The 26,092-nt window shown below is 37.1% G+C and overlaps 1 protein-coding gene across 1 annotated transcript in view; it reads left to right on the top strand.

The window, feature by feature from the left end:
* The window catches only part of LOC107598350 (glycine receptor subunit alphaZ1-like), an 87,580-nt gene extending 66,155 nt beyond the window's left edge, over positions 1-21,425 (top strand). The window contains exons 6-9 of the mRNA XM_016289660.1: positions 1,310-1,485; positions 5,209-5,423; positions 10,809-10,955; positions 20,913-21,425. Of these exons, the coding sequence (XP_016145146.1) occupies positions 1,310-1,485; positions 5,209-5,423; positions 10,809-10,955; positions 20,913-21,200 (826 nt within the window). The 3' untranslated portion in view covers positions 21,201-21,425. The remainder of the gene's footprint in view (positions 1-1,309; positions 1,486-5,208; positions 5,424-10,808; positions 10,956-20,912) is intronic.
* The last annotated feature ends 4,667 nt before the right edge of the window (positions 21,426-26,092 follow it).

Raw genomic sequence — 26,092 nt, 5'->3', positions numbered from 1 at the left:
GTGCGAAGTTGATGTATTTCCTCAGCGACCAGCACAGATCAGCTCCAGGCATGACGAAGTGGTTTTAGTCCTCTTTTGGAAGACCAAACAAAGGCGGCAACAACAATACTACAGCGAGAATAAAAGTTACGCCTTCTTTCTTTGCGTGAACATTTGGGCGGCATTATGCAAATCTTCCCACACAGTGACGTAGGTATGTGGGGGCGTGTTAGAACGAGGTGCATGGTTGACTCTTAACTTTTATAAAGAATATCTCTTTGGATTTGAGACTTTAGTCTTTGCAACTTTACAGATCTTCTTTATGCACCAAGAGCTTGTAACACTCCAAAGAGAAAGGAAAAATTTAAATCGCATCATATGACCCCTTTAAAAGAAGTTTAAGTATTAAAATGACTAAAATTCTAAAGCTAATTATTAACTCTTTCTCCACCATTGATGGAATTTTCCTTCATTTATGAGACAACGCTTTCCCGCCATTTCCGTGTGTTTTCGCTGTTATATGCTATTACACATTTTCTGAAGTAGTATTGAATCTCAGGATCAAAACACTGCAAAGAAGCAGAAACAAGCGATCTCGTGTGTAAGCAGTTGCATATGTTAAATAATATGATCATCAAGCTTTAAACAGCATAGAAATCGAAACTGCCAAACGTTATAGTGATTGAAATGTCGATCCAGGAAGTGGTTTAGGACTGTGAAGCTTTGGAGGTGTTGATGAAAGCGATCTACTATGTGTTTTGATCATCATTCTGAATCTGGTCCAGAACAAAAACATAGTTCTCTCAGCTTTTTGAACAAAACGTTGCTTTTTTTTAACGAAACTCCCCCACTTTCAAGTGTTGATTAAAAAAAGAATGCATGAATAAAACAGGTTTGTTTGTTGATTTAAAAGCAGAGGCTCTGTTCTTTTTTTCTTGTGACATATTGTATGTTTAGATATTAATACAACAAATATTCTGGGGGCATTTTGTGAAAATGATAAAAAATGCTGTTGGTGGCTGGCAACTAAAAAAAAAAAAAAAAAAAAATGCTGGTGAGGAAAGAGTTAAGTATTAAAATCACTAAAACTAATTATTAATAATATTAATACGAATTATAAATGCAATTACTAAAATTACAACTAAAAAATGATGGCTAATTCAAAAGCTTAGTAAATACCATAATGTTATATAATAATACTAAAAATAGAATACTGATTGGGTGAAGTTTTCCTTTAAATTTGAACGGTTTGACCAGTGAAAAAGGAGGGAAGTAAGAGATGTCTAATTTGATCTTTGTTGCTGATGGCGGCTGTTGTTGTGTTTCTCAGAATAACACTGATTCTGGCCTGCCCCATGGACCTGAAGAATTTCCCTATGGATGTGCAGACCTGTATAATGCAGCTGGAGAGCTGTAAGTATGCCCTGATCCTTTCAGCCAGATGGAGAGGATTTATTCAGTGGTGCAGAGATGGATGTTGTACTGGCTGGCACCAGCAGATGAAGAGTGTAGTGATTTAAGGCCGCCTTCAAGTAGATTCAGCAGTCAGCAGAGAGACGCTTCCAGCACAAGCCAGCACCGGCCCTACCTGCCATTACAGTTCTCTGTTATTTACTACTGATTCTCAAATTTGATCAATTCTAGCGTGTTTCTTGTTTGATTGAAGCTTTTTGAAAATTATGATTACCAGGAGTGACATGACAGATGTGGCAGGGTTTTTTGTTTGAGGGGGAGAGCATTTTGGAGTGGGTGATGGAGGGGGTTATGTAATATTTGAACAAATTTCTCCCATTAAAATCTTCATGTTCATGTTTTCTACATGTCAAGCTGGCTTGGCACTAGCTTTGATTATGGTCTGTGTGATTTATTTTTCACATTTTGCTGTTAAATATTGATTTTTCATCATTGCTGGGTAGTAATAGATTACATGTAATCTGGATTAGGTAATCAGATTCCAAAAATTAACAACTTGTAATTAGAGTATATTACATTTTAAAATGCTCATAATCAAATTACAGTTACTTTTTTATGGATTACATGATTACATATTCACACAATGGTCATAAATTATTCCCAATTTGTGACCCTGGAGCACAAAACCAGTCTTAAGTCTCCGGGGTATATTTGTAGCAATAGCCAAAAATACATTGTATGGGTCAAAATTATTGATTTTTCTTTTATGCCAAAAATCATTAGGATATTAAGTAAAGATCATGTTCCATGAAGATATTTTGTAAATTTCCTACCATAAATATATCAAAACTTAAATTTTTATTAGTAATATGCATTGCTAAGAACTTCATTTGAACAACTTTAAAGGCAATTTTCTCAATATTTAGCTTTTTTTTTTTTTGCACCCTCAGATTCCAGATTTTCAAATAGTTGCATCTCGGCCAAATATTATCCTATCTTAACAAACCATACATCAATGGAAAGCTTATTCAGCTTTCAGATGATGTATAAATCTCAATATCGAAAAATTTACCCTTATGAGGTTTTGTGGTCCAGGGTCACATTTATAGATTCTACCTAATTCTTGTTTTTTCTCTTTTAAATTTCCCTTTCTAAAATTCCTACTGTCATCTCATTTAGTTTTGACTATATTCACAAATGTTATGCACTGTAAATAAATTTGCGAACCATGCTTCTGAATTAGAGGGGAAAAAAGCACCTCCATGTATGAAACAAATAATTATGCAAGTTACTGATTATGTACACTGATTATGTATAGATCTATGCATAGAACTTGGCAGGTTTTGGGCATATAATGTTTTCATGTGTATTAATGTTTGTTCATATAATGCAGGGATTCCCAAATGTTTTTCAGCCAAACCCCTTAAAATAAAATATTTACTTGAAATATCCCTGAGGAAGTTAATATTTCAATAATTTAACAACACATTCGCATGTTTACAGTTCTCTGATGTCGGTTAATGGTCACATTGACATTAGGCTTGCCGCGATAGACGGTGCTAACGGTTATACCACAAAACCAGTTAAGTCACTTTCCCACCGCGGCACCGACCCCCACTGTCGTTTTGATTTTTTTATGGTAATAAAAATAATTTAGTTCAGTAAAAGAACAGACACTACAATTAAAAACTGAACACGGCTGTTCAATGCAGCGTGCCGAACGACAGTCGCATCACAAATCAGATTTCATTTCTCCAGTGAGGAGAGCGAGTCGAGCTGACTCACGAGAAGAGTGAGGCGAGACAGACAAGACGATCGCGGATGATTTAGTTTCGAAACGAAATGCAAACGCGCCTGTTTGGCAATATTTTGGATTTTGTAAAGCCTGTTGACTTTTGTCGTTTATCTAAGGTGATTTTGGAAAAAAAAAATATTTAATTGTTCCACAGTGTTTGCTGGTTTTTACTTTATTTAAACTTTGTATAATTGATTTATTTTATTTGACATCAAGGTGTATGCCGTGCCTCCAAGCTTTCTTATTCGTTTTGCTAATAAACGTCCGTTCTTATTTATTTGGTTATATATTGTACATGTTTACTTATTTCCAGTTTTGTATACCTATTTAAACTTTATGTAAGTTATTTTATATTAGGCATAGCCTGCCCTATAGCATGGTGTATTTTTATTAGTTTTGTTAATAAAAGTTCTATGTTTTATATATAGGCTAAAGTGAGTTTGACGTTGTATTTTGTTGTTGCATTCAAGCAATTGACGCCAAATTGACGCTAATTCGACACGGTGCTTTTAAGCTATTTAAAAGCGAAGGAAAGCGAGGAAAAGAGGGAAAATTCAAACGAGCAATTGCTTTACGCCAAAGTGTCGCTATTTGAAAGTGAAAGTAAAATGCTCACGCCGCTTTTACGAGCTATTTAAAAGCGAAGGAAAGCAAGGAAAATACCGGAAAATGCCCCCACGGTGATACCGGTATTACCGGTGTTGTCACACGTCGATTAACCGGTGGGAAAATTTCCTCACCGTCACAACCCTAATTGACATGCAGGTAAACAAATAAAATATGAATATTTTTAGTGTTCAAATGATTTTTATTGTACACTTTTATGTTTTTTTTTTTTGTTAATTATTAGCTTTTTATCAACTCACTATCAACCAAAAAATAGAATATATTGTCTTTCACTTTTTTTTATTTTATATATATCGATATGGTAGGTTTAGTGGGACATTTATAACAAGTTAGATAAGTAATCTAAAAAGTAGTCAGAACACATTGCCTAAAATGGGTAACCCAGATTATGTTACTAACCCATCATGTAATCTGTAATCAGTAATGGACTACAATTTGTAAGTAATCTACCCAGATATTTGATTCACAAAAGAATTGATTCACAAGAGTCATTTGTTTAGGAATCAGACTGCACTAGTTGCCAAGTATGCATTCGATTCTCTAAAATGAACCGACTCGTAAGAGTCATTCGTTCTGTAATTGGACTTTGCTTTATTGATTCAGTATCTGTATTTTAGTTTGGGAAACAGTTAATAGAATCGAACATCATTTAATTCTGGTATTTGGGAATCATTTCTGAATAAGAACCACTTCTCGCTTCCCAGCCCTATTTAAAGCCTATTTTAAACCTGCAATGACAAAACTCTAGAGAATCAAATGAAACATGAGTTGACAATAAAACCACATGCTAATATATATTTTAAACAATTCTTCCAAAAATGAGTTTACATAGATTTTGAATGACTTTTTAATGATTGATTGATTGATTGATTGATTGAGGTGGCATAAATGCTAAGCAAGCAATACTAATCCAAAATGTAAAAACATTTAATTTATTTATTTTTACAAAGTACTATTGACAAGCACATAACATGTATCTTTAACTACTTGTTGTCATGTGGGAGAAACAGTCAATTACTACACTGGGCCAAGTCTGCAAGCTGTATATATTTGATTCACAAAAGAATTGATTCACAAGAGTCATTTGTTTAGGAATCAGACTGCACTAGTTGCCAAGTATGCATTCGATTCTCTAAAATGAACCGACTCGTAAGAGTCATTCGTTCTGTAATTGGACTTTGCTTTATTGATTCAGTATCTGTATTTTAGTTTGGGAAACAGTTAATAGAATCGAACATCATTTAATTCTGGTATTTGGGAATCATTTCTGAATTAGAACCACTTCTCGCTTCCCAGCCCTATTTAAAGCCTATTTTAAACCTGCAATGACAAAACTCTAGAGAATCAAATGAAACATGAGTTGACAATAAAACCACATGCTATTTGTGTTTCAGGGAAGTTCACCTGCATAGAGGCTCGTTTCCACCTGGAGAGACAGATGGGCTATTATCTGATCCAGATGTACATTCCCAGTCTTCTGATCGTCATTTTGTCTTGGGTGTCCTTCTGGATCAACATGGACGCTGCCCCTGCTCGTGTAGGCTTGGGCATCACTACTGTGCTGACCATGACCACCCAGAGCTCAGGATCTAGAGCTTCTCTTCCCAAGGTCAGTTGGGTCTCTGTCATGCTCATCCTAACAATAAAAATCCCTGATGGCGTAGCGTTCACTCTGTTCAGAAGCATGTTATTGATTGTATCACTGCAGTATTTCATGGGCTGTACTAGACTCACTGTCTACATAAACACATCCTGACCATGCTGGAACCTCAGATAGTTTTAAGACTTGGGACGCTCTTAATTTGCAGCAGCTTTGTTAACAGTCACACATGTGCTAGAAAGTGGCAGTGTCACAAGCATCTTTGTATCTGCCCACACTGAGCTCTATAAGTAGGGCTGCACTGTTAATTGAAATAAAACTGAACATGGCTAAGTGCAATTATCAAATCACAAAGGCTAGTTAAATAAATATATGCTCTGCAGAGTCTGGTTTTTCAGTAAATGCTGCTCCACACAAACTCCATCTCTGCATCTGCTCTGAGTTTGGGTCATTTTAACGTGCATTTGGAAATGCAACATGTGCCAACCATCTTCACTTGTAATAAGAAGCACTAATCTAGAGACCTGCGCGCTCCCGCAAGATTCTGTCCCGCACTCGCCCGCTCCCGCAGAAATATATGTTATCTTGTCCCGCTCACATGTCAGTTCATCGCTATCTTATAAAGCTTTGTTATAACACAACGAACATATGCACAATGAATCTTTCACAATGTCTACACTTCGTGTGTTAAAATGAGGATTTGTGACCATGCAAATTTCAGCACTGCTGTGAGTGGATTCTAACTTATTCACCTCTGATTGGCCATTGCGTTCCAGAAATCAACAGCTATGCCTGTGATTGGCTACATTGCGCAACGCTTTAAACACGTGTTATAAATAGAAACTCTACCTAGCCTGCGCATGTTAATCATTTTAATGTTAATATTAGTTGTTCTTTTTGCTTTTATGCCACAGATCAATTACAATTTATTTGTTTTTAGACATTTTATGTTTAGTTATTTCTATTTTGCGGGAGTCCCGCAAATCATTTTATTCTCCCACATCCCGCACACACACTAGTCTCTACCCGGCCGCACCCGCACTCGCCCATCAAGAGTTGTCCCGCGCCGCACTCAGTTGCGTTGGGTCCCGCATAATATTATTGTTATAAAATTTTTCTTAAATACTCAATTTTTTATTTTAAAGTGATATTACAATAGTAATATTTTTTATATTTAGCTATTTTTTTATTTAATAATAATTTAGTAAAATGTTCTTTTTTTTAAATTGTGAATTGAATTGAATTATTTTAAATATTTTTTTCGATTGTGCAGTGTACAAACTAGCACAGAAAATCTAGATTTAATAAAAAAAAACAGGCATTTTAAATCGATCTTAATTTATATCAGAAAAAAACTATTTGTTTTGTTTTATGCCCAATTTGTTTTATGACCTTAATGCCCAATTATGATGTCGAGGTGAACTTGGTTTTGAGAGACAGCCATTCAATTTATAATTTATAAACATATATATATACAGTATATATATGTTTTTTTTTTTTTTTTTTTTACAAGGCTACTGCAGAATTCCCACTGTAGGATTGCATTTGTTGTAAATAATGTTTAGTACAAGATGTGCAGTACCAAAAGGGCTGCTTGTTAGAGACATGCCTCTGAAAAATAAAAAATCCTTGCCATTCATGAAGAATAATCAAGTCCATTTTGTACCTATTTAGCCTGCGGCACTGGGATGGCCAGCATTGGGCTGTACAGCTGATTGTTTATTCATTAATGCTTTGCACTGATAGCTGTTTGTGTTGATGATTTTTCAATGACCTGCTATTATTGGCCATTTATTTATTTATATACAACTTATTGCATAATGTAATTCTGAAAGGGTTCTGTGAGTGGCGTGGCTGTTGACTATTAATTACTTTCTAACAGAATAGAAATTGTGTCCATCAATTCCAAATCTCTCTTTGTGACCTTAAATGCACTTTTTCAGCCTGCTGTAGTACATTGTACACAAGGATTTTCAGATTCTACATGCTGCGTTATGATGAGACAGGCTGGAGTTTGACATGTTGATCATCATTTACAAGCATCATGATTTGGCACACACACTGTTCAGGTTCAAATAGGTTGTCATGCCTTACATAAAATCTTCTAGCATGGATTTATGAAATTAAAGAGGATTGTATAAGTATGTCCTGAGATATTATTCCCAGTTTTGATATTCGGTAGGTGGTTTTTGAGTCAGACATGCTTCTTGTTGCAATAGGGATGGGCGAAGATGTCCATGATCTACTTTTCAAGCAACTTGTGGATATTGTGATCTTTTATAACCTGTAATAATGTTAACAATACAGTAATGACTGCCAATAAAAAGGACTGTGACTGGCCAAATTAAATCACGCATCTTCTGCCATGTGTCTTTTATGCATGGTGATGCATTTGAAAAACAAATTCAGCATGAGCTAGCAGTAGGGCTGCGTGATGAATCAGAATTTAGTTTGTTTCGATTTTGATAGAACAATTATTCTGCTGCATCCCGTTCCTTTCATTTAAAGCAGTGCGCCTCTCCTTAAAAGCCTAAACTCAACGTCAAAATCAGTTAAATCATATAAAGTGACTGTTATTAAAAGCACATTAAACTGCGAAAGACTGTATTCACTGTATTAAGTTTTCGATGGCATTTTTCATTTCCTCTTTCCTACAATGCCTGATAAAGCGGCGTTTATGAGCACAGCGCTGATTTATGTACAGCTGTTACCGGGGAAACCACTATATTTCTGCCGCTCCAAAAACTTCACCTAGTAGCAGATAATATATTTGCATTTTCAGTAAGCCCATCTGCTGTTTTTGTTCAGACCAATGCGATGTTTTTACGCAGCAAATACACAGAGGTGTAAAAGTGAAAGAAGCTAATGTGCCTTCTAAAAATCTAAACAATTAAAGGGATAGTTCACCAAAAAATTTAAATTACCCCATAATTTACTCACCCTCAATGGTGTATATGACTTTCTTCTTTCAGAGGAATCTAATCGGAGTTATATTTAAAAACGTCCTGGCTCTTCCAAGCTTTATAATAGAAATAAAGGCCTCCTGTAGTGAATTGATGCATTTTTATGAGAAAAATATCCATATTTAAAGTTTTATAAACAGTAATGTCGTACGCGTGTTCACAATAAAATGCTGTTCTTCCTCCTCTTGGAATATTTTTTGATATTTGTGTTTTGAAAATATTTTTTGACATTTCGACTCCTATCTAATCTTCTGTTTTTATTTTTTTAGGTAGTTAAATTAATTTTGGGCTACCAAAACCTGAAGAGTGCCTGTCTGAAGGACTACCGGGGATATTTAAATAATTTGAGCCCTGGTTTTAAAGTTTAACTCCGGGTTTAATTACAATTTTGACAATTTATTGTTTAATGTGTTGTGTCTGTGTTGTGTGTAAATTGTGCAAACAGATACATCCATAGACTTGTTCCCATCTGGATATTCCCAATAGATCTAAAAATTGGGAAGATGGCGATTCAGATCGTGATTGTGTGTTATAAGATTGTGATATGATATTTTGGGCAGATTGACTATTGCCTATTACGCTATGCTGCAGTAATGATTATGCATGTTTTTAATGTCAACACCATGTCATTGTATTTCTGTAGCTCCCCTATATCCAGCTACATTTATCTACACAGCTTTGTCTTTTGGCTAAGACTCAAAAGACTATTAGGTTTTGATAGTAGGTGTTATTGATGGAAATAATTCCAAAGGTTTCAATTAAGGCAGGAGAAAGGTTTCAGTAAGAGCATCTGAGATTAGCGGTGAAGATCAGAGTGGAGTATTTCATAGGCGGTGTCTCAGCCCAGCGCTCCCCCGTCATTTCAACAATGCTTTGTGAACCGTGCGCTCTGTAATGCCACCTAAACTCCACAACCACTTTGGTCACTGGCTTGTCAAGTAAAGTGAGTCTCAGCCAAGCGGTCGGGCTGGCAGCCGAGCTCTTTTCCAGGCCAAAGCAGCAGCTCTCAGCGCGCACTTCAATCGGGCCACTTTCTGATGCTGATCACACTCTGAAAAAACCCTGCATAAAATGGTGTATATGACTTTCTTCTTTCAGAGGAATCTAATCGGAGTTATATTTAAAAACGTCCTGGCTCTTCCAAGCTTTATAATAGAAATAAAGGCCTCCTGTAGTGAATTGATGCATTTTTATGAGAAAAATATACATATTTAAAGTTTTATAAACAGTAATGTCGTACGCGTGTTCACAATAAAATGCTGTTCTTCCTCCTCTTGGAATATTTTTTGATATTTGTGTTTTGAAAATATTTTTTGACATTTCGACTCCTATCTAATCTTCTGTTTTTATTTTTTTAGGTAGTTAAATTAATTTTGGGCTACCAAAACCTGAAGAGTGCCTGTCTGAAGGACTACCGGGGATATTTAAATAATTTGAGCCCTGGTTTTAAAGTTTAACTCCGGGTTTAATTACAATTTTGACAATTTATTGTTTAATGTGTTGTGTCTGTGTTGTGTGTAAATTGTGCAAACAGATACATCCATAGACTTGTTCCCATCTGGATATTCCCAATAGATCTAAAAATTGGGAAGATGGCGATTCAGATCGTGATTGTGTGTTATAAGATTGTGATATGATATTTTGGGCAGATTGACTATTGCCTATTACGCTATGCTGCAGTAATGATTATGCATGTTTTTAATGTCAACACCATGTCATTGTATTTCTGTAGCTCCCCTATATCCAGCTACATTTATCTACACAGCTTTGTCTTTTGGCTAAGACTCAAAAGACTATTAGGTTTTGATAGTAGGTGTTATTGATGGAAATAATTCCAAAGGTTTCAATTAAGGCAGGAGAAAGGTTTCAGTAAGAGCATCTGAGATTAGCGGTGAAGATCAGAGTGGAGTATTTCATAGGCGGTGTCTCAGCCCAGCGCTCCCCCGTCATTTCAACAATGCTTTGTGAACCGTGCGCTCTGTAATGCCACCTAAACTCCACAACCACTTTGGTCACTGGCTTGTCAAATAAAGTGAGTCTCAGCCAAGCTGTCGGGCTGGCAGCCGAGCTCTTTTCCAGGCCAAAGAAGCAGCTCTTAGCGCGTCTCTACTTTCTGACGGAGATCACACAGACGTGCATAGAGACTCGGCTGCTGTGCTGCTGTGCTGCTGAGCCTAAATTCTTAAAATTGACATATTTTATTAATTAACACTTTGATCCCCTATCTCAGACTGGGTAGAATAGTCCTTTTAGCTCTCTGGATTTCAGATGAAATGTATTCTTCCTTATAATGGGCATATTTTACGATTTTCTCAACTGGAAAGTTTTGAGCACTTGAGCTAAGCGAGTGACTCAGTGAGTGAACTTTCAGCCACGCGGTGACTCAGAGTTGTTCTTCATTGCCAATCCTGTTGGTTTCGTCTCGCTGCAGGTCTCGTATGTGAAAGCCATTGACATTTGGATGGCAGTGTGCCTTCTCTTTGTCTTCTCTGCTCTGCTGGAGTATGCGGCCGTCAACTTCATTGCACGCCAACACAAGGAGCTGCTGCGCTTCCAGAGGAGGAGAAGGCATCTTAAGGTGAGACCTACGGTCCAAACACACTTCATCTATAAGCCCTGACCCACTGTAATGAATATTCACTGTGTTGGGGATTCAAACCTTCAATGTTCTCATGGTTGCATTTGGAGGTACAGAATACAGTAAATATTTCATATGGGCATCGAAGAGCAGAGTCTGACGAAAAATAGCATGGTGCCACATTCAGGGCTTTCAAAACTTGGCCTTCAACAGTGCATTATTGCGGATGAAAATAAAAATCACAACTTGGATTTACTAGTATACTAGTCAAACTAGTGTACTTAAGAGGAATGCTTAGGGGTTTGCAGAAAAGTATAGACAAAAAAACATGACAAATATTTTTCCTAACCTATTAATTAAATACTTTAACACATTTAGTGAATTTGATAAATATTGCTGAAAATAAATATAATAATAATAAATGTTTTTTTTAATAATTTGCCTTAATAAAAATAATAATATAACGTACTATTTATTTTCAGAAAAATATTGTCTTTTTAATACTTAACTCGTGCTTAAAATTTTTCACATAGTGGGTTTATATACAGTACACGAAAATATATATTACCGCTTATAAGTTTTGAGTAAGCAAAAATACAGTAATATTGTGAAATATGAATACTGTTTAAAATAAATGTTTTCTTTTTGAATATTGTAAAATGTAATTTTTTCCTGTGATGCAAAGCTGAATTTTCAGCATCATTACGCCAGTCGTCAGTGTCACATGATCCTTCTGAAATCATTCAAATATTCTGATTTGCTGCTCAAGAAACATTTCTTATTATTATTAATGCTGAAAACTTTTTTGTAACATTATAAATCACTTTTGATCGGTTTATGCATCCTTGTTTTCATTTATTTAAAATGAAATCTTACTGACCCCAAACTTTTGAATGGTAGTGTATAGCCATTATGATTTAATAAAGATCTCTTCCATAAGGGTGTCATCATATTTGGAGGTTCCAGTTTGATCTTCTCTCCTGACTTTAGCATGCTAAGACTGAAACCAATAATGTGAGTTGAAGTTGAAACATCAATGCTCCTTCCATTCATAGAGTAATGTGAGTTGGTATGGTAAAATCTTTCAAGTGGCTGAGAAAGCTCAGAATAAATCCTGAATCCCACCATTGTAATCCTCAGTTTGCCTCTGGGCTGCTTGTAATAGGTGCAGTGAGATTAGTCTCTGGTTCTCTTAGCCCCACACAAGTAAATCCACAGAGACAGTCTACACAGCCCTTGCTGATAGCAGTCCTTCCACCATTCAGACGCCAATGGCAAATGGTGCAAACTGCAAATCCAACTGTTCTGTATAAATGCCACAGATTCCCATCCAATAGATGCCCCAACCCAAGCAGCTAGTGTTTGGATGGTTAGCATGGTGCATTTAGCCACTGCTGATGGGGACAAAAATCCTCTTTGTCCATTGACATATGGAAAAATAGCTACAAAATAGCTGTTTACAAAATAGCTGTTTATTCAGACAAAATATACATTTCTAAACTGCATACACTAGCGTTAAAAAGTTTGGGGTCAAAATACTTAACAGTAATATTGTGAAATATTATGTTTTCTATTTGAATATATTGTAAAATTTAATTTATTCCTGTGATGCAAAGCTGAATTTTCAGCATCATTACTCCAGTCTTTAGTATCGTATGATCCTTCAGAAATCATTAAATCGCTCAAGAATAATTTCTGATTACTAACGTTGTAAACAGTTGTGCTGCTTCATATTTTGTGGAAATTGATTATTTTTATTAAAGGGGTCATATGATGCGATTTCAAGTTTTCCTTTCTCTTTGGAGTGTTACAAGCTGTTCGTGAATAGATGAGATTCATTGTGAAAGCGAAACTACTTTGGTTGACCTTCCAAAAGAGGACACGACTAGAAATCAGGGGTTAAGTTGTATTTACAACACTGTTCCAGAACACTTCAACCCAAATATTCAGATGTGTGCAGCACATTTTACAGAGAACTGTTTCCTGAACCTGGGAGAGTAGCCTACAATGCTGTCTGTGCACAAAGGCCGTTTCTATAAAGTGGGGCAATTCCAACTTTGCAAGGTTGCATGTTTTCATATTTAAAGAATTTGCCACTGATGATTCAAACGCAAGTTTTGAGCAGTGTAGAGTAGCGCTGGTTGTTTGTCGTTTCTCCGATCACAAACGCAGACATGGTTTTATGGTTACGCAGCACGATATGCAACGCAACGCGTAAAAAGACAGTATAAATCATTATAATCCGTAATTATGTCCCCAATGGATGCAACAAATGCCTCATTTATAATGGGTTTTAATGTTTTTGTCTCGTCGCTCCGGGACACGGCATCACAGTATGGTGAGGGGCGTAACATTTCCGTCACACGCTTGAGGTATTCAGCCAATCACAACGCACTGGACAGCTGGCCAATCACAGCACACCTCGCTTTTCAGACCGATGAGCTTTGTAAAAATCTACGAGTTTCAGAAAGGCGGGGCATAGAGGAGAAACAATAATGTACAGTATGTGGAAAATAATGTGTTTTTTTTATCTTAAACCGCATAAACACATTTCATTACACCAAATACACCAAATAATGTTCTTTTTAGCAGCATCATATGACCCCTTTAAATATTTCTGGGGGGGAAAGTTAGCTCAAAAGAACAGCATTTATTAGATTTTTTTTTTTTTTACTGTGATTTTTTTTATTAATTTAATGCATCCTTGCTGATTAAAAGTATTAATTTTGGGGGGGGGGGCAATTGAATGGCAGTGTATATTGCAACTATTTCATTGTTATATATTTATTCTCCATTTCAAGCTTTTGAGAACAAAAATAATGACAGACTATTTCTCCATTTTGTGTTTAACATCATGGCTTGGATAGTCACTTTAAAGGTTTTATTTTGGGGGGGGGGGAACAATTGAATGGCAGTGTATATTGCAACTATTTCATTGTTATATATTTATTCTCCATTTCAAGCTTTTGAGAACAAAAATAATGACAGACTATTTCTCCATTTTGTGTTTAACATCATGGCTTGGATAGTCACTAAAGGGAATGCTCTCAGAAAGCTCTCACAAAGCTCACATGACCATGACTGCATGCTTAAGTATTAGTGTATATATGTAGTGTTTTCATTTGATCAGGCGCAGCACAGCAGTAGGTTTGCTGCATTATCATTATCACCCCCTGGTTAATGAAACTCCCCGGCCACAGTGATCCACGGCTGGGGTTCAGCCCTTCATTCTGCCTCACTGGGGCTATCAGTCAGTGCCTGCTCTCTGCACTGCAGCCCGGAGCTGTCACCTCCCTGCACTACACAATAAAACAGCTCCCCGGCATTACCACAGGAGCTTATCGACCTCCTCCTCCTCCTGCTGCATGTGCCTCTGAGAGTGTAGAAAGAGGATTCCCCCTGCTGGACAGCACAGAAGTGTATGCTCGGCAGTGAAGGGACTGGCCCCAGAGGAAGCTTGCGTTGAACATACCTGAATATTTATATATACAGTATATATATATATATATATATATATATAATTGTTGAAACTGATATAAAAATGAAGTATAGAGTCCTGGAAGGTAGTGCACATTGGGCAACCTGAGTCTGCCTGTGTCACTCTCACCCTAGTTTTGCTTAGCTGGCATTAGCTAACTTACTACTGAGTGCCTTAAACTCTAATATGTGTATCCAGATGTACCTCATTCACTGCCCTTCACAAATCCTCTCCTGTGGCCCCATGGGATAGTAAAGTGTCCGTAGAGTGCAATAGTTGGGTTCCGGATGTAAAAAATCCCATTCATTTCCTCTATAGGGGAATTGATTTTAACGATAACTTGTAAACCATTAAAGACAGACCTACTGTGAGCTACGAGGTTGTTAATCAATGGTATATGCTTTTGTTGAAGCCATCAGCCTGCATTATTTTAACGTTTTTTAAATAATGGAATTTCTGGTAAAAAATGTAATTATCCGTGATAATTTCACCAAACAGAGAATAGCTAAACAAGCAAATCATGTAAAAAAAAATATATAAAAAACACCTGCCAACTTCTAGCGCTCAAAATGCTTAAATATTTGTGTACATGCATATTTTGAAATAAATGTAAAATATGTTGTTTCTTTATACATAACCAACATCTTAAAATCAATTTTTAAAAATCTATTTATATTCATCAAATGTTTGACTTCGTAGCTATAAGTTATAAGCCGTGAATCAACCCGGAGGTCACTGCACAGGGCGACAGGAATCGAGATTTTCAGATGTGGTTGGACCAGATACAGCTGATGTCAGTTACTGTTCCGAAACAGGCTTGAAAATGATTCTGGCCATTAAAGAAACCTGAAAGGCATAATATGCTTGCATGATATACACCGAGCAAATGCTATTTGTCGGCTTCTCATTTAAATTCCCAGCATTTATGAGGGCACAGATGTTTATTGGAGAAAAATCTAATTTTTGTAAACATATATTCATTCAAGACTCATAACCATTGGGCACATCAGCATAATGCCTGAATCTGTTTCACACGCAGCTCATAAAATATTCATTCCCACTCACCCATAGGTGATAAAACAACAGACATATGTAAATGCAATGCATTGTAATATCCTACACAGATAAATGCAGTACATCTCTCAACGTGTACAATAGAGGTGACTTTCACTTTAATATATGCTTTATATAAAATCATCACTGTCCAGGACATCTGATGCTGAATATTTTGAATATATATATTTATGATAAAGGCACGTATTTCGGTTTCTGTTTATCACAACATCTCAATAAAAGACATCAAAACATCAGTCACATCTACGGGCTTTGATTGATGAAGGAGCCGAGAGGTCCTGTATATAGCGGTGGAAGCCACACCCCTGATTTGCAAACGCCGGCGTGAGCTGCATTCTGACGTGCGGCTGTAATATCGCACTCCGCTGTAAACCTCGAGGATGCGGGTGAGCGTTCTGCTTATTGTTTTTTCCCTCCCCTCTTAAATGGCAGAGTTTTAATTAGGAAGGGAGGGTAATGATTCTGCCAGGGGCCGGGCCGGGATGGAAAGTGACGCAGGACGCAGCGGTGCTGCAGCCCGGCTCCTCTTTACAGCTCCACGTCACGTCTCGGAGCCACCACATTAATCATATGGCAGCAGAAATAAAGCCGAGCATCCGTAATACTTACAAATGGTGAGCCGGTGCAACTGAAGGACAAGGAAAGGTTGTAGCACCCCGGCAACAAAGATAGCATTGTATACAAAAACAAAGGGGCAGTGGAATAACGTCACCCCTCACACACACACACACACACATCCTGGTGTGATCTTCCATTTACCCCGGCACACATTAACAGTTATAAATGGGATGGCTGATAGACAAGGACATAAGGAGGACAAAGTGTCTAAAAATGGAGTCCTGCCTAGAAAATGGCTGATCTTTCAGTAAAAGCGAGTGGGATAGTTCCCAGCGCTAGATGTTGGCGCCTGCAAATTGAAAACATGCATTATGAACATAATGATCCTATTTCGCATCCGCGCTTTGTGTTTAAACAGGCGCAATCACAGTGAAATATCTATGCGTGCTGAAATGTAATTAACCGGGGTGGTTATTTTGGTTCTGTTTTCATTAATGTGTATGATCGAGTCCGTCTGCTGAATCTCAAATAAGAGCGTGTGGAGGTGGGGAGCAGGGCAAGGTCAGTCCATTAACTTTTGTGAGATATTGTGACTTCTGAATACACCCTGTGCCATCTAGCTGACATATGTCAATAGTTAATACTCATAAAAATCTGTAATCCACCCAAGAGGACTGGAGGATTTAAAGGGATAAGGAATTCTCCCACCCTCATGCCATCCCAGATGAATATGAGTTTCTTTCTTCAGATGGACACAAATGGTTTTTTTTTTTCCATGGACGGTAACCCAAAAGTTGATGCCTCAAAGACCACACAAAATGATCATGATGGTAATCCATATGAAAGAAGTGATATTTGTGTAAGAAGAAGAATGGTATTTTAAACTTCTTTAGCTATAAACAATGTGCTTAAGTCACGTTTCACAGTGTTTTTGGTGGGTGTAAACTAATGAACCCATGTATGACAGTTGACCTGAAGAGAGGGCCACTGTCTTGCAGAGTTTAGCGCCAACCCCGATTAAACACACATGAGCTAAAGTTATCAAGGTCTTCAGACTCATGAGAAACTTCCAGGCCTGTGTGTTGGAGCTAGAGGTCTGAATGAGAGGTCTGAGTGGTACTGTTAAATTTAGAGCCCGAACCCGAAATCAGTTGAGAGCCAATTTTTTTAAATATGCTGTATTTCTGGATTGCATGCAACAGTGTATAAACAAATATGTGTAAGGAAACAGAAATGGAAAGAGCGTGAGATAAGGGCAGCAAGTGCAAAACAAGTTTCATTTTAAATACATACAGCAAACAGCATACACACATTATATCCGGGGGGGGGGGGGGGGGGTTGAGACTTCAAAATTGAGGGTTTCATCCACTTGTTTTTTCTAAAAATCTGAATTTGTGTTTATCTGAGGAAAGAAAACCATATACATATGGGGTGACATGAGGGTGAATAAATGATTTTTCACTTTGGGTGTAGTTTCCCTTTAAAGGGGTCATATGATGCTTTTTTAAAGATCATTATTTTGTGTATTTGGTGTAACAGAATATGTTGACTTGACATGCTAAAAACACATTATTTTTCAAATACTGTACATAATTGTAGGTCCTTTATGCCCCGCCTCTCTCAAACGCCCCGTTTTCCACAAAGCCCAGTCTGCTCTGATTGGCAGTCTGCTCTGATTCATTGTGATTGGCCGAACACCGCAAGCACTCATCGGAAATGTAACGCCCCTTACCATAATCACAAGCTTCATCTTTCAAAATAAATGTAAAGACAGTGAATAATGTCATTAGTGTTACCATCGCAAGCACTCTTCGGAAATGTAACGCCCCTTACCATAATCACAAGCTTCATCTTTCAAAATAAATGTAAAGACAGTGAATAATGTCATTAGTGTTACCATCAGTTCAAGCCCTGAAAGGGGAACAGAGTCGCGTGACAGACACAGTGATGAAGCTGGTATGTGTTTGCAGTACACAAGCCACGGTTAAGACAGCTGACTCCACTGTGATGTGACCCTGTCTCTCTCTCTCACACACACACACACACACACGATGCGCAAAACTCCGCATTTGAACAGTCAATAGCAAATACTTAAACTAATAACAAAACAGTAGCTGATTCAGAAGCGCCAGATTGTCATAGCAAAGTCAGAATGACCTCCTCTCCTAGGTTCACGAAACGGTCGTCCATAAAATGCATTGCTGTTCTGTTGTAAGTGATCTTAAAGATTCCTAAATGCATCTACTTCCGGAAGGCCAAATAAAGTGCTTTTGCTTTCGCCTAGAAACGCACAGCGTCTCCCTGACATGGCTGCTTCAACACTAATTGCGGTTACTGAAACCACGCCTTCTTTCTTTGCGTGAACATTTGGGCAGCATTACGCAAATATTTCCACATAGTGAGGTAGATATGTGGGGGCGTGTTAGAACAAGCTGTTTTAGGGGGGCGTGGCAGAGTCTTAACTTTGATAAAGAATATCTCTTTGGTTTTGAGACTTTAGTCTTTGCAACTTTAGGGATCTTATCTACGCACAATCAGCTTGTAACACTCCAAATAGAAAGGAAAACTTGAAATCGCATCATATGACCCCTTTAAAGCCACTGTGTGTAGTTGTGTATTTTTGCGACTTTGGAGCCCTCTACAGTTAAGTGAGTAGAATTCGTATGTCGTTGTCATATTTACAGTGAATTGCACTGTGGATTTGTTATTGTCGTAAACCAATCAGTCCTTTTCACTGAATTTCATACTCCATAAATCATAAGCTCAATTAATGTACATACTCCCAGGTTGGGAGTATCACCAGGTCAGTGTATCACCAGAATAACTTTGAATGATTTGAAACTGATATTTTAAGGTAAAAAAAACTTTAATAAAAGGTGCATTAAGTTAAAGGCAGGGCTGGCAATTTTAGAGAGGCTAGCAATAGCAAGCTAGCGTTGAAAGCATAAGATCCCATCCTCCCTGCAAATCACTCTCCAAAGCCACGCCTCCTCCAAAACACATGACTGCACACAGGCAGAGCAGAGGCTAACCAGCGACACGATGAGAGACGGCGTCAACACTGCCAGATCACCTCATGTCACATTCACCAGTGAGAAAATATTACAGTACAAAGCACATAATATTACAATAATGACGCTTCCATTCTCGCTCGGTCTTCTATAGCATAATGTAACTCACTGATGATGTGTTCTGAACAGGGTGCGCAGAGGTATGCACATACATACATTGACAGGCAGGCAGGACAGCCTATCAAAATCCTCGGACCAAAGGATATGATTGGACAAACATTTTATGGTCTATCCATCTTATACGCCTTCCACAGATGATATAAATACATTTAGACCACTTAACATAGTGATTGCTATCGAGATGTGAAGAGACTTCCAGCCAGCATCACAAAAAAAAAAAGTTTCTGAACCAAATCACCTACCCTGCCTTTAAGACTGAAGCTTAAAGGGTTAGTTCACCCAAAAATGAAAATTAGCCCATAAATTACTCACCCTCAATTTATCCTAGGTGTATATGACTTTCTTCTTTCAGACGAATCCAGTCGGAGTTATATTAAAAATTGTCTTTGATCGTTCAAAGCTGTTTAATGCCACTCAGCGGGTGTTGCATGCATCAGTCCAAAAGAAGTTAAATAAAAAACAAAAAAAATGTCTCACAGAAAGTGAGTCTTCTGAAAGAAGAAAGTCATATACACCTAGGATGACTTGAAGGTGAGTAATTTATGGGCTAATTTTAATTTTTGGGGTAAACTAACCCTTTAATAGTTTATTGATGGTAGGGTACAACAGGGCTAAAGGTGCCCCTAATATTATTTTCCTCTAAACCACTAGATAGCACAAAAACATTGCGTAACACTTTCCAAAACATCCGCTTTTCAAGATGCACATGTATTTTTGTCTGATCCTTGATGCGATCGCGCGGCAGCATATATTTTGAGACAAAGGTCTTCTTTATGATTTTCAGTTTTGTTTAAGATAATTAAAGCAACTGTTTTTAAATAACAAAATAATATGTAAAAGTATGGTATTTGGGGTAAAATGCGCCCCTGCTGTTGGGGCTAAAGGCGCACAGTAATTAACATGATAATTAATAGATGGCTGACTTTTCCATTTGTCGACATGACATGGTTAGATTCAGATGGTAAATATCATATATTATGTTGGGTGTCCATATTAGAGATAATCACCATGTTTAGAATGAAACCATCATATTTAAAAACATGATATTAATCATATCATATAATAAAATATCATTTGTTGTTACTACTGCAAATATATATATTCAATTATTATTGGATCTCCTTCAATACTTTCAGAATCTTTACTTATTAAAACGATTTTGTTTCTGTATTTTAAAATATATTTTTTATTATATTAACATTTTAATGACAGTATATTTATTGGGGGGAAAATTCTTTTATTTTTCAAAATAAGCAGAAAATAGTACTTTGCTAAGTAACTTTGCTAAAGTGATTGTTTTCAACAAGTATTAACTTAAGACATTATTCAAAAAAACATTATTTTAGCTGAAGTATTTGTATCGATACCGTGTGTGGGGTAAAAGGGATTTTTTCTTAAGGTGGGCCTTTAGCCCCGCTGTACCCTATATTTTATTTATTTAATGATTGATTCATTTCATTTGTTTAAATGACCAGGCATCACGGTAAATTTGAAGGGCTATGTTTTTATTACTAATGTCAAATCTTCTCCCTAATTCAGTGCTCAAATATGTGCTCTGTAGACTGGTTTACTCCTCACCAATGACACTGGATTACACTATATATTACTGGTTTAAGGGTTAGTGTTTGACTAATGGGTTTCTTGACCGATTGACAGGAGGACGAGGCGGGAGACGGCCGGTTCAGCTTCGCCGCCTACGGCATGGGTCCGGCGTGCCTCCAGGCCAAAGATGGCGTGGCCATCAAGGGCAACAACAACAACGCGCCCACCTCCACCAACCCCCCTGAGAAGAGCGTGGAGGAAATGCGCAAGCTCTTCATAAGCCGCGCCAAACGGATCGACACGGTGTCGCGCGTGGCCTTTCCACTGGTCTTCCTAATTTTTAACATTTTCTACTGGATCATTTACAAGATAATACGCAGTGAGGATGTTCACAAGCAGTAAAGAGATGCAAATCCAGCCGCCTCCACGCCCCTCCCCACGTCCCACCGTGCCCGCCTTCCTCTCACTGCAGCACTCTCACTCGCTTACGGTGATGACTAGTCCCCGGAAGAGGTATTTATTCCTTTTTTTCGTCTCTTTCTCTCCTGTCCTCCTGAATAATCCGGACCTGTGCAATAGCAATGCAGTAAAATGCATGATATATGAATGTGGCAATATATTTACTAAGAAAATGAAAATGACTAAAAGTAAATATTCAACTAAAGAACTTCTGAACGGATGACTGGGAATCCAAGAGGAAAACTTGTCCAACTTTTTTTTGCAACTCGAAGACGTACTGCATCGCGAGAATACGGAAAAACATTACTGCTGTAATATATCGTATATTTAAATGATAATACTTCAGTCATTGAAAATGAAACATTTTTGGGCGTCTCAAGGCAGTTTGGGGCTTCCATGAATACACAATGTTGCTTTGGTACACGTGTCCTGGGGTCTCACGATGTTTCATTCTGATATCGATTATTAATGGATCTTGATGAGTGCCAGTGAAAAATATATATTTATTCAAGCTATGATCAATGTGTTCCTCTATCTGTGCTCATTTTCAGGTTTCGTTTTGTTTAAAACATCAGATTATGTTCTGCTCATGTGCCAAACATCATCCTATAGGTTGACCAAACAATTTCATTGATTTATTCATGTGTTCACCTTTGGATATATAAGCTAAATAAACAAACTCTAAAATAAATTAAATATTAGTATGTGTAAAATAAAATATACTTTTATACTTTTGCATTCCTTGGTTTTGGCATTTTCATCATTCCAGAATATGTCAGAAACGGGCAGAAAGAAAAGCAAAGGGATCTTTCATAACTCATGTTTCATACAGTGTTATTTTTCTAAACGTGGTTTAGCCGTACAGCCCAGTGCCATGATAATAGATCTATATTTCCGACCAAATGTATATTACAGTGATTTTTCAGTCTATATGTATAAACACTGCATTGTGCAAAAAAATAAACAATGCACAAAGGTTTTGTTTATGATATTTAGGATGCATCCTCATCTGGCTTCTCTATGCAATAATCGGATATGCAATTATTTTCAGTGTTCATCATGTTGAATATGGCCATTTTATTCTGAAGGCCCCCCCAAAAAAATTATATTTCATACATGTACAATTTTTTCTTCCAGTCATGCTCATTTGCTGTCTGTGCATGGCTAGGGTTTTTTGTTTTGTTTTGTGGCGCAGATGATATAGATGTCATTTTTCACTTTTGTAATGTTTAGTTTGACTGCCGAACTGAAGAGAAACACCATTATATAAAGTGAGCATGTGTCAGGCTGTGTGATAGATGCTCTGTGCAGGATATGCAAGATTTTGCCCAATGCGTTTCATACTGTGTGTGTGTGTGTGTGTGTGTGTGTGTGTGTGTGTGTGTGTGTGTTTGTGCGCGAGTGTGCGCGTGTGTGCGAGTGTGTGTGTGTGTGTGTGTGTGTGTGTAACACTTTGTTTGTTTAAAACCAAAGAGCAGTTTACTCTGTTGTAATTGCCTTTCAGGTGTTCACATTTTTTTGTCTTCATTTCATCCTGTTTGATGTGACATTGACCAATTTTGTAAGGCCTGTAACAATTGTAATTTATTCTGTTTTTCACACACGTATTCAAGAAAACCTACAAGTGTATGTCTTTATACACTGCAGCTAGTAAGATATTTTGTGACGGTAAAATATTACCAAGAAGTACAAACTTCCATGTTGGTCTAAATAATGGTATCATAATATTTTGATGTATATGTATAATTTTGGTTAAGAGTGATACTTGAAGTTAATAGTTAATTGATGGCACATTTTATTTATTTAATAATTATTTATCTGTTCAATTTTTATTTTAAAATTTAAAAAATATATTTTTGAACATTTTATTTTTGAAAATAAATTATTTATTAATTTAATAATTTAAATGACCAGGCGCCATGGTAAATTTGAAGGGCTATTTTTGATTATTAATGTCAAATCTTCTCCCTCAAATGAATTGGCTTGTGATGCAGTGCTCTGAAAACTGGTTTACAGCTCACCAATGAAGACACTGGATTACACAACATATTAGACCTCGCTGTATGATACATTAAGCAGAAACTGAATTCTACTCCAGTTGCTCACCAGAAATTCAAGGAGGAAGAACATTGTAATGTGAAACGCTATCCACACGCTTACCTCCACGGGCAGCACAATGTAGCAGGAATGCATTTCACACATCATTTGAATGTTCACACATGATGAATTGTGCTGAAAGGAGCGTTCACGAGTGGATCTGTAACACTGCAAATAATATTAATCATTGTTATTTCAAATAGTCACCAAACTAGTCATTCTTCCAGCGGGTTACACTTCATCTGTGAGACTGATAGAGGCACACGATGTATAATATACATCACAGTGTACAGTGTGGAAAGTGATAAAGTTGCTTTATACACTTGATGTGCTCATTCTCGAGTCAAAAACACATTTAGAGAACATTTGTAGAAATGACTGATTTCTTTATTAATGAACCCTGCTTAAGGCTACTCACGACGTCGCTGGACTGTCCCCGGGCCCTCACACACTCCACATGCTAAACACAATATACAAAACAACTTATAACAAATAATAATACTGGCTCGGGAACACAAGGACAATGTGATGTGAAATATGTGCTACGATTTGTTATTTGGCTTAATAATCATGAAAATATCAATTTAATGTCCTGATGGTTTTAGAATCTTAATTTGAGGCATGATTTGTTGTTAAGCATTCACTTGTTTTGTTATTTTGATTAATGATTTTAGAGCAACTACCCAGGAATTGTTGATCTCTGAGTGACGACGGACATGGCGATCATATGTAACCTGTATGCAAAACTGTGGGTAAATTTTTATTTTTGCACAAGTTGGTATGGCCTTAATTTTGGGGTTTATTTGCTTCTATTGTGTATTGGCACAAAGTGCATCTCTTCATTCGCTTCTCGTCATAATCCGAGTGCACTTCCAAGCAGTGAAAAGAACAGCAAATTATTTTATTTTTTTTATGTTCCAATACTAAAACATGGAATTTTGCATGAATAGAATTAAATGGCAGATATTTTTGGCTTGTACAGAAATGTGAGCAATTTGAAGAAAAAAGGAATGTACCATTTCTGCTATATCTGTATATAACACAATATTTATTGAAATATGTCATAATGCTAAATCTAATTCTACTATTAAAGGTTTTCTGAACTAAAACATCTGAAGGGTCTGTGAGGATTGTGATGTTTATGTGAATCCCTGTGACCTGTGGGTAAATGGTGTGTGTGTGTGTGTGTGTGTGTGTTTCTTGAATTTCATTTATTCCAAGAAAAACATTCCATACCAACGGCTTGAATACACCTCTTCTATGATGAACATGTTTTCAACTTCTGAATGAAAATTATTTTTTATACTTTTGTGGGGATTTAAAAAATGACAGGGTTGCTGTAATGACGGAAAAGTGTGGTGAAATTCTTCACAATAGTAATTTTTTTTTCTAAAGAGCAGTATGTGAAGCAGTTATGTTACTGTTTCTGCTGTTACTCATAATATATGACAAAAAATGTGTCTGCCAAGTATGTCAGTATGATATACATATATCACATGCAGGAAGCTATACTTCATGTCAAAGTCATAGTTGTAACAAAAACCATATATATATGATATCAGAGAAGATGCAAGGTCTGTTTGGATTATTGGTCAAGGTCACTAATCACTAAAGTGCTCAGTAATATTATTGTTAAGCAGGAATAACTCTTGTATTACAGTTCTCCCTCTTTCAAAATTTAAAAGTCAAAAGTCATGTTGAAATAGTTTTTAATATTCTTATTTTGAAGCATTTGTTTGTTTGGAGCTTTATATACCCCAACCAATTTTTAGAGGAAAGTCAATTAAGCAGATTCAGGCACTGGAAAGTACACTTTGCACAAATTTCCCAGAGGCCCCGTATGGCTGCATTTGAATACATCCATACTCGGCCTTATGGCCATCCTCGCTTCGGCTTTTAAATTATGCAAGTGGATTATGAACCACAAAGGCTCAGTCAATTTTTCCCCTCGCTTGAGTAATCTCCAGACCACCCGGCCCCTCTGACTGCCCGGCTCGTGCTTTACAGTGGGACTGGAATTACATTACAGCTGACAGTGAAAACCGCCGCGGGGGCCTGAAGCCAGTGAAACATGAAGGCTTTGACAGAAAAAAAATTTCCCTCAATATATGAGAAATGAATATTTTCAGCCTGAGCTGGGAATCTTGAGCATTTTGTTTTATTAACAACTTTGCAATAAAATAAAAACTCTGGAGGCAAAATGTTTTGAAAGGGATAGTTCACTCAAAAATAGAATGAAATCTGTAATTATTTACTCACCATTATGTTGACCCAAGTGTCACTCCCGGATAATCAAAAATGGGCAAAAAGGCGGGAGCTGGTTGCTGAAACCACACCCACCTAGCTCGACAGCAGCGACAATCCACCTGTCACTCAAGTGGCCATGCCCTTAATTATGCAGAACTTTAAGGCTTAATATAATTTAACCGGATGACTTATAAAAAAAATGCACCCCCCTCACAGTTGTCATGAAGGGCAAAATTAGCTATATAAACCAAAATAATTTTTTGAACCAGGCTGTAAACATGTTTATTTCTGCTGTAAAGTTGGGCATTTTAACATGGGGAGTCTATGGGATTGACTCCCTTTTGCAGCCAGTCTCTAGCGGCCAGTTGATGAATTACAGTTGAAGTCACTTCCTTGTTGGCTTCCCCAGAGAGAGTGGGAGGTTGCTGCTTGATTGGAACATGGGCTGGAATTGGGAAGCACTGATGTATCTTATTGAAGTAATGTTGTCT

This window comes from Sinocyclocheilus grahami, unplaced genomic scaffold, assembly GCF_001515645.1.
Source record: "Sinocyclocheilus grahami isolate Dianchi unplaced genomic scaffold, SAMN03320097.WGS_v1.1 scaffold250.1, whole genome shotgun sequence".
NCBI classification, from domain to species: Eukaryota; Metazoa; Chordata; class Actinopteri; order Cypriniformes; family Cyprinidae; genus Sinocyclocheilus; species Sinocyclocheilus grahami.
This window is presented reverse-complemented; position numbering and strand designations above follow the sequence as displayed.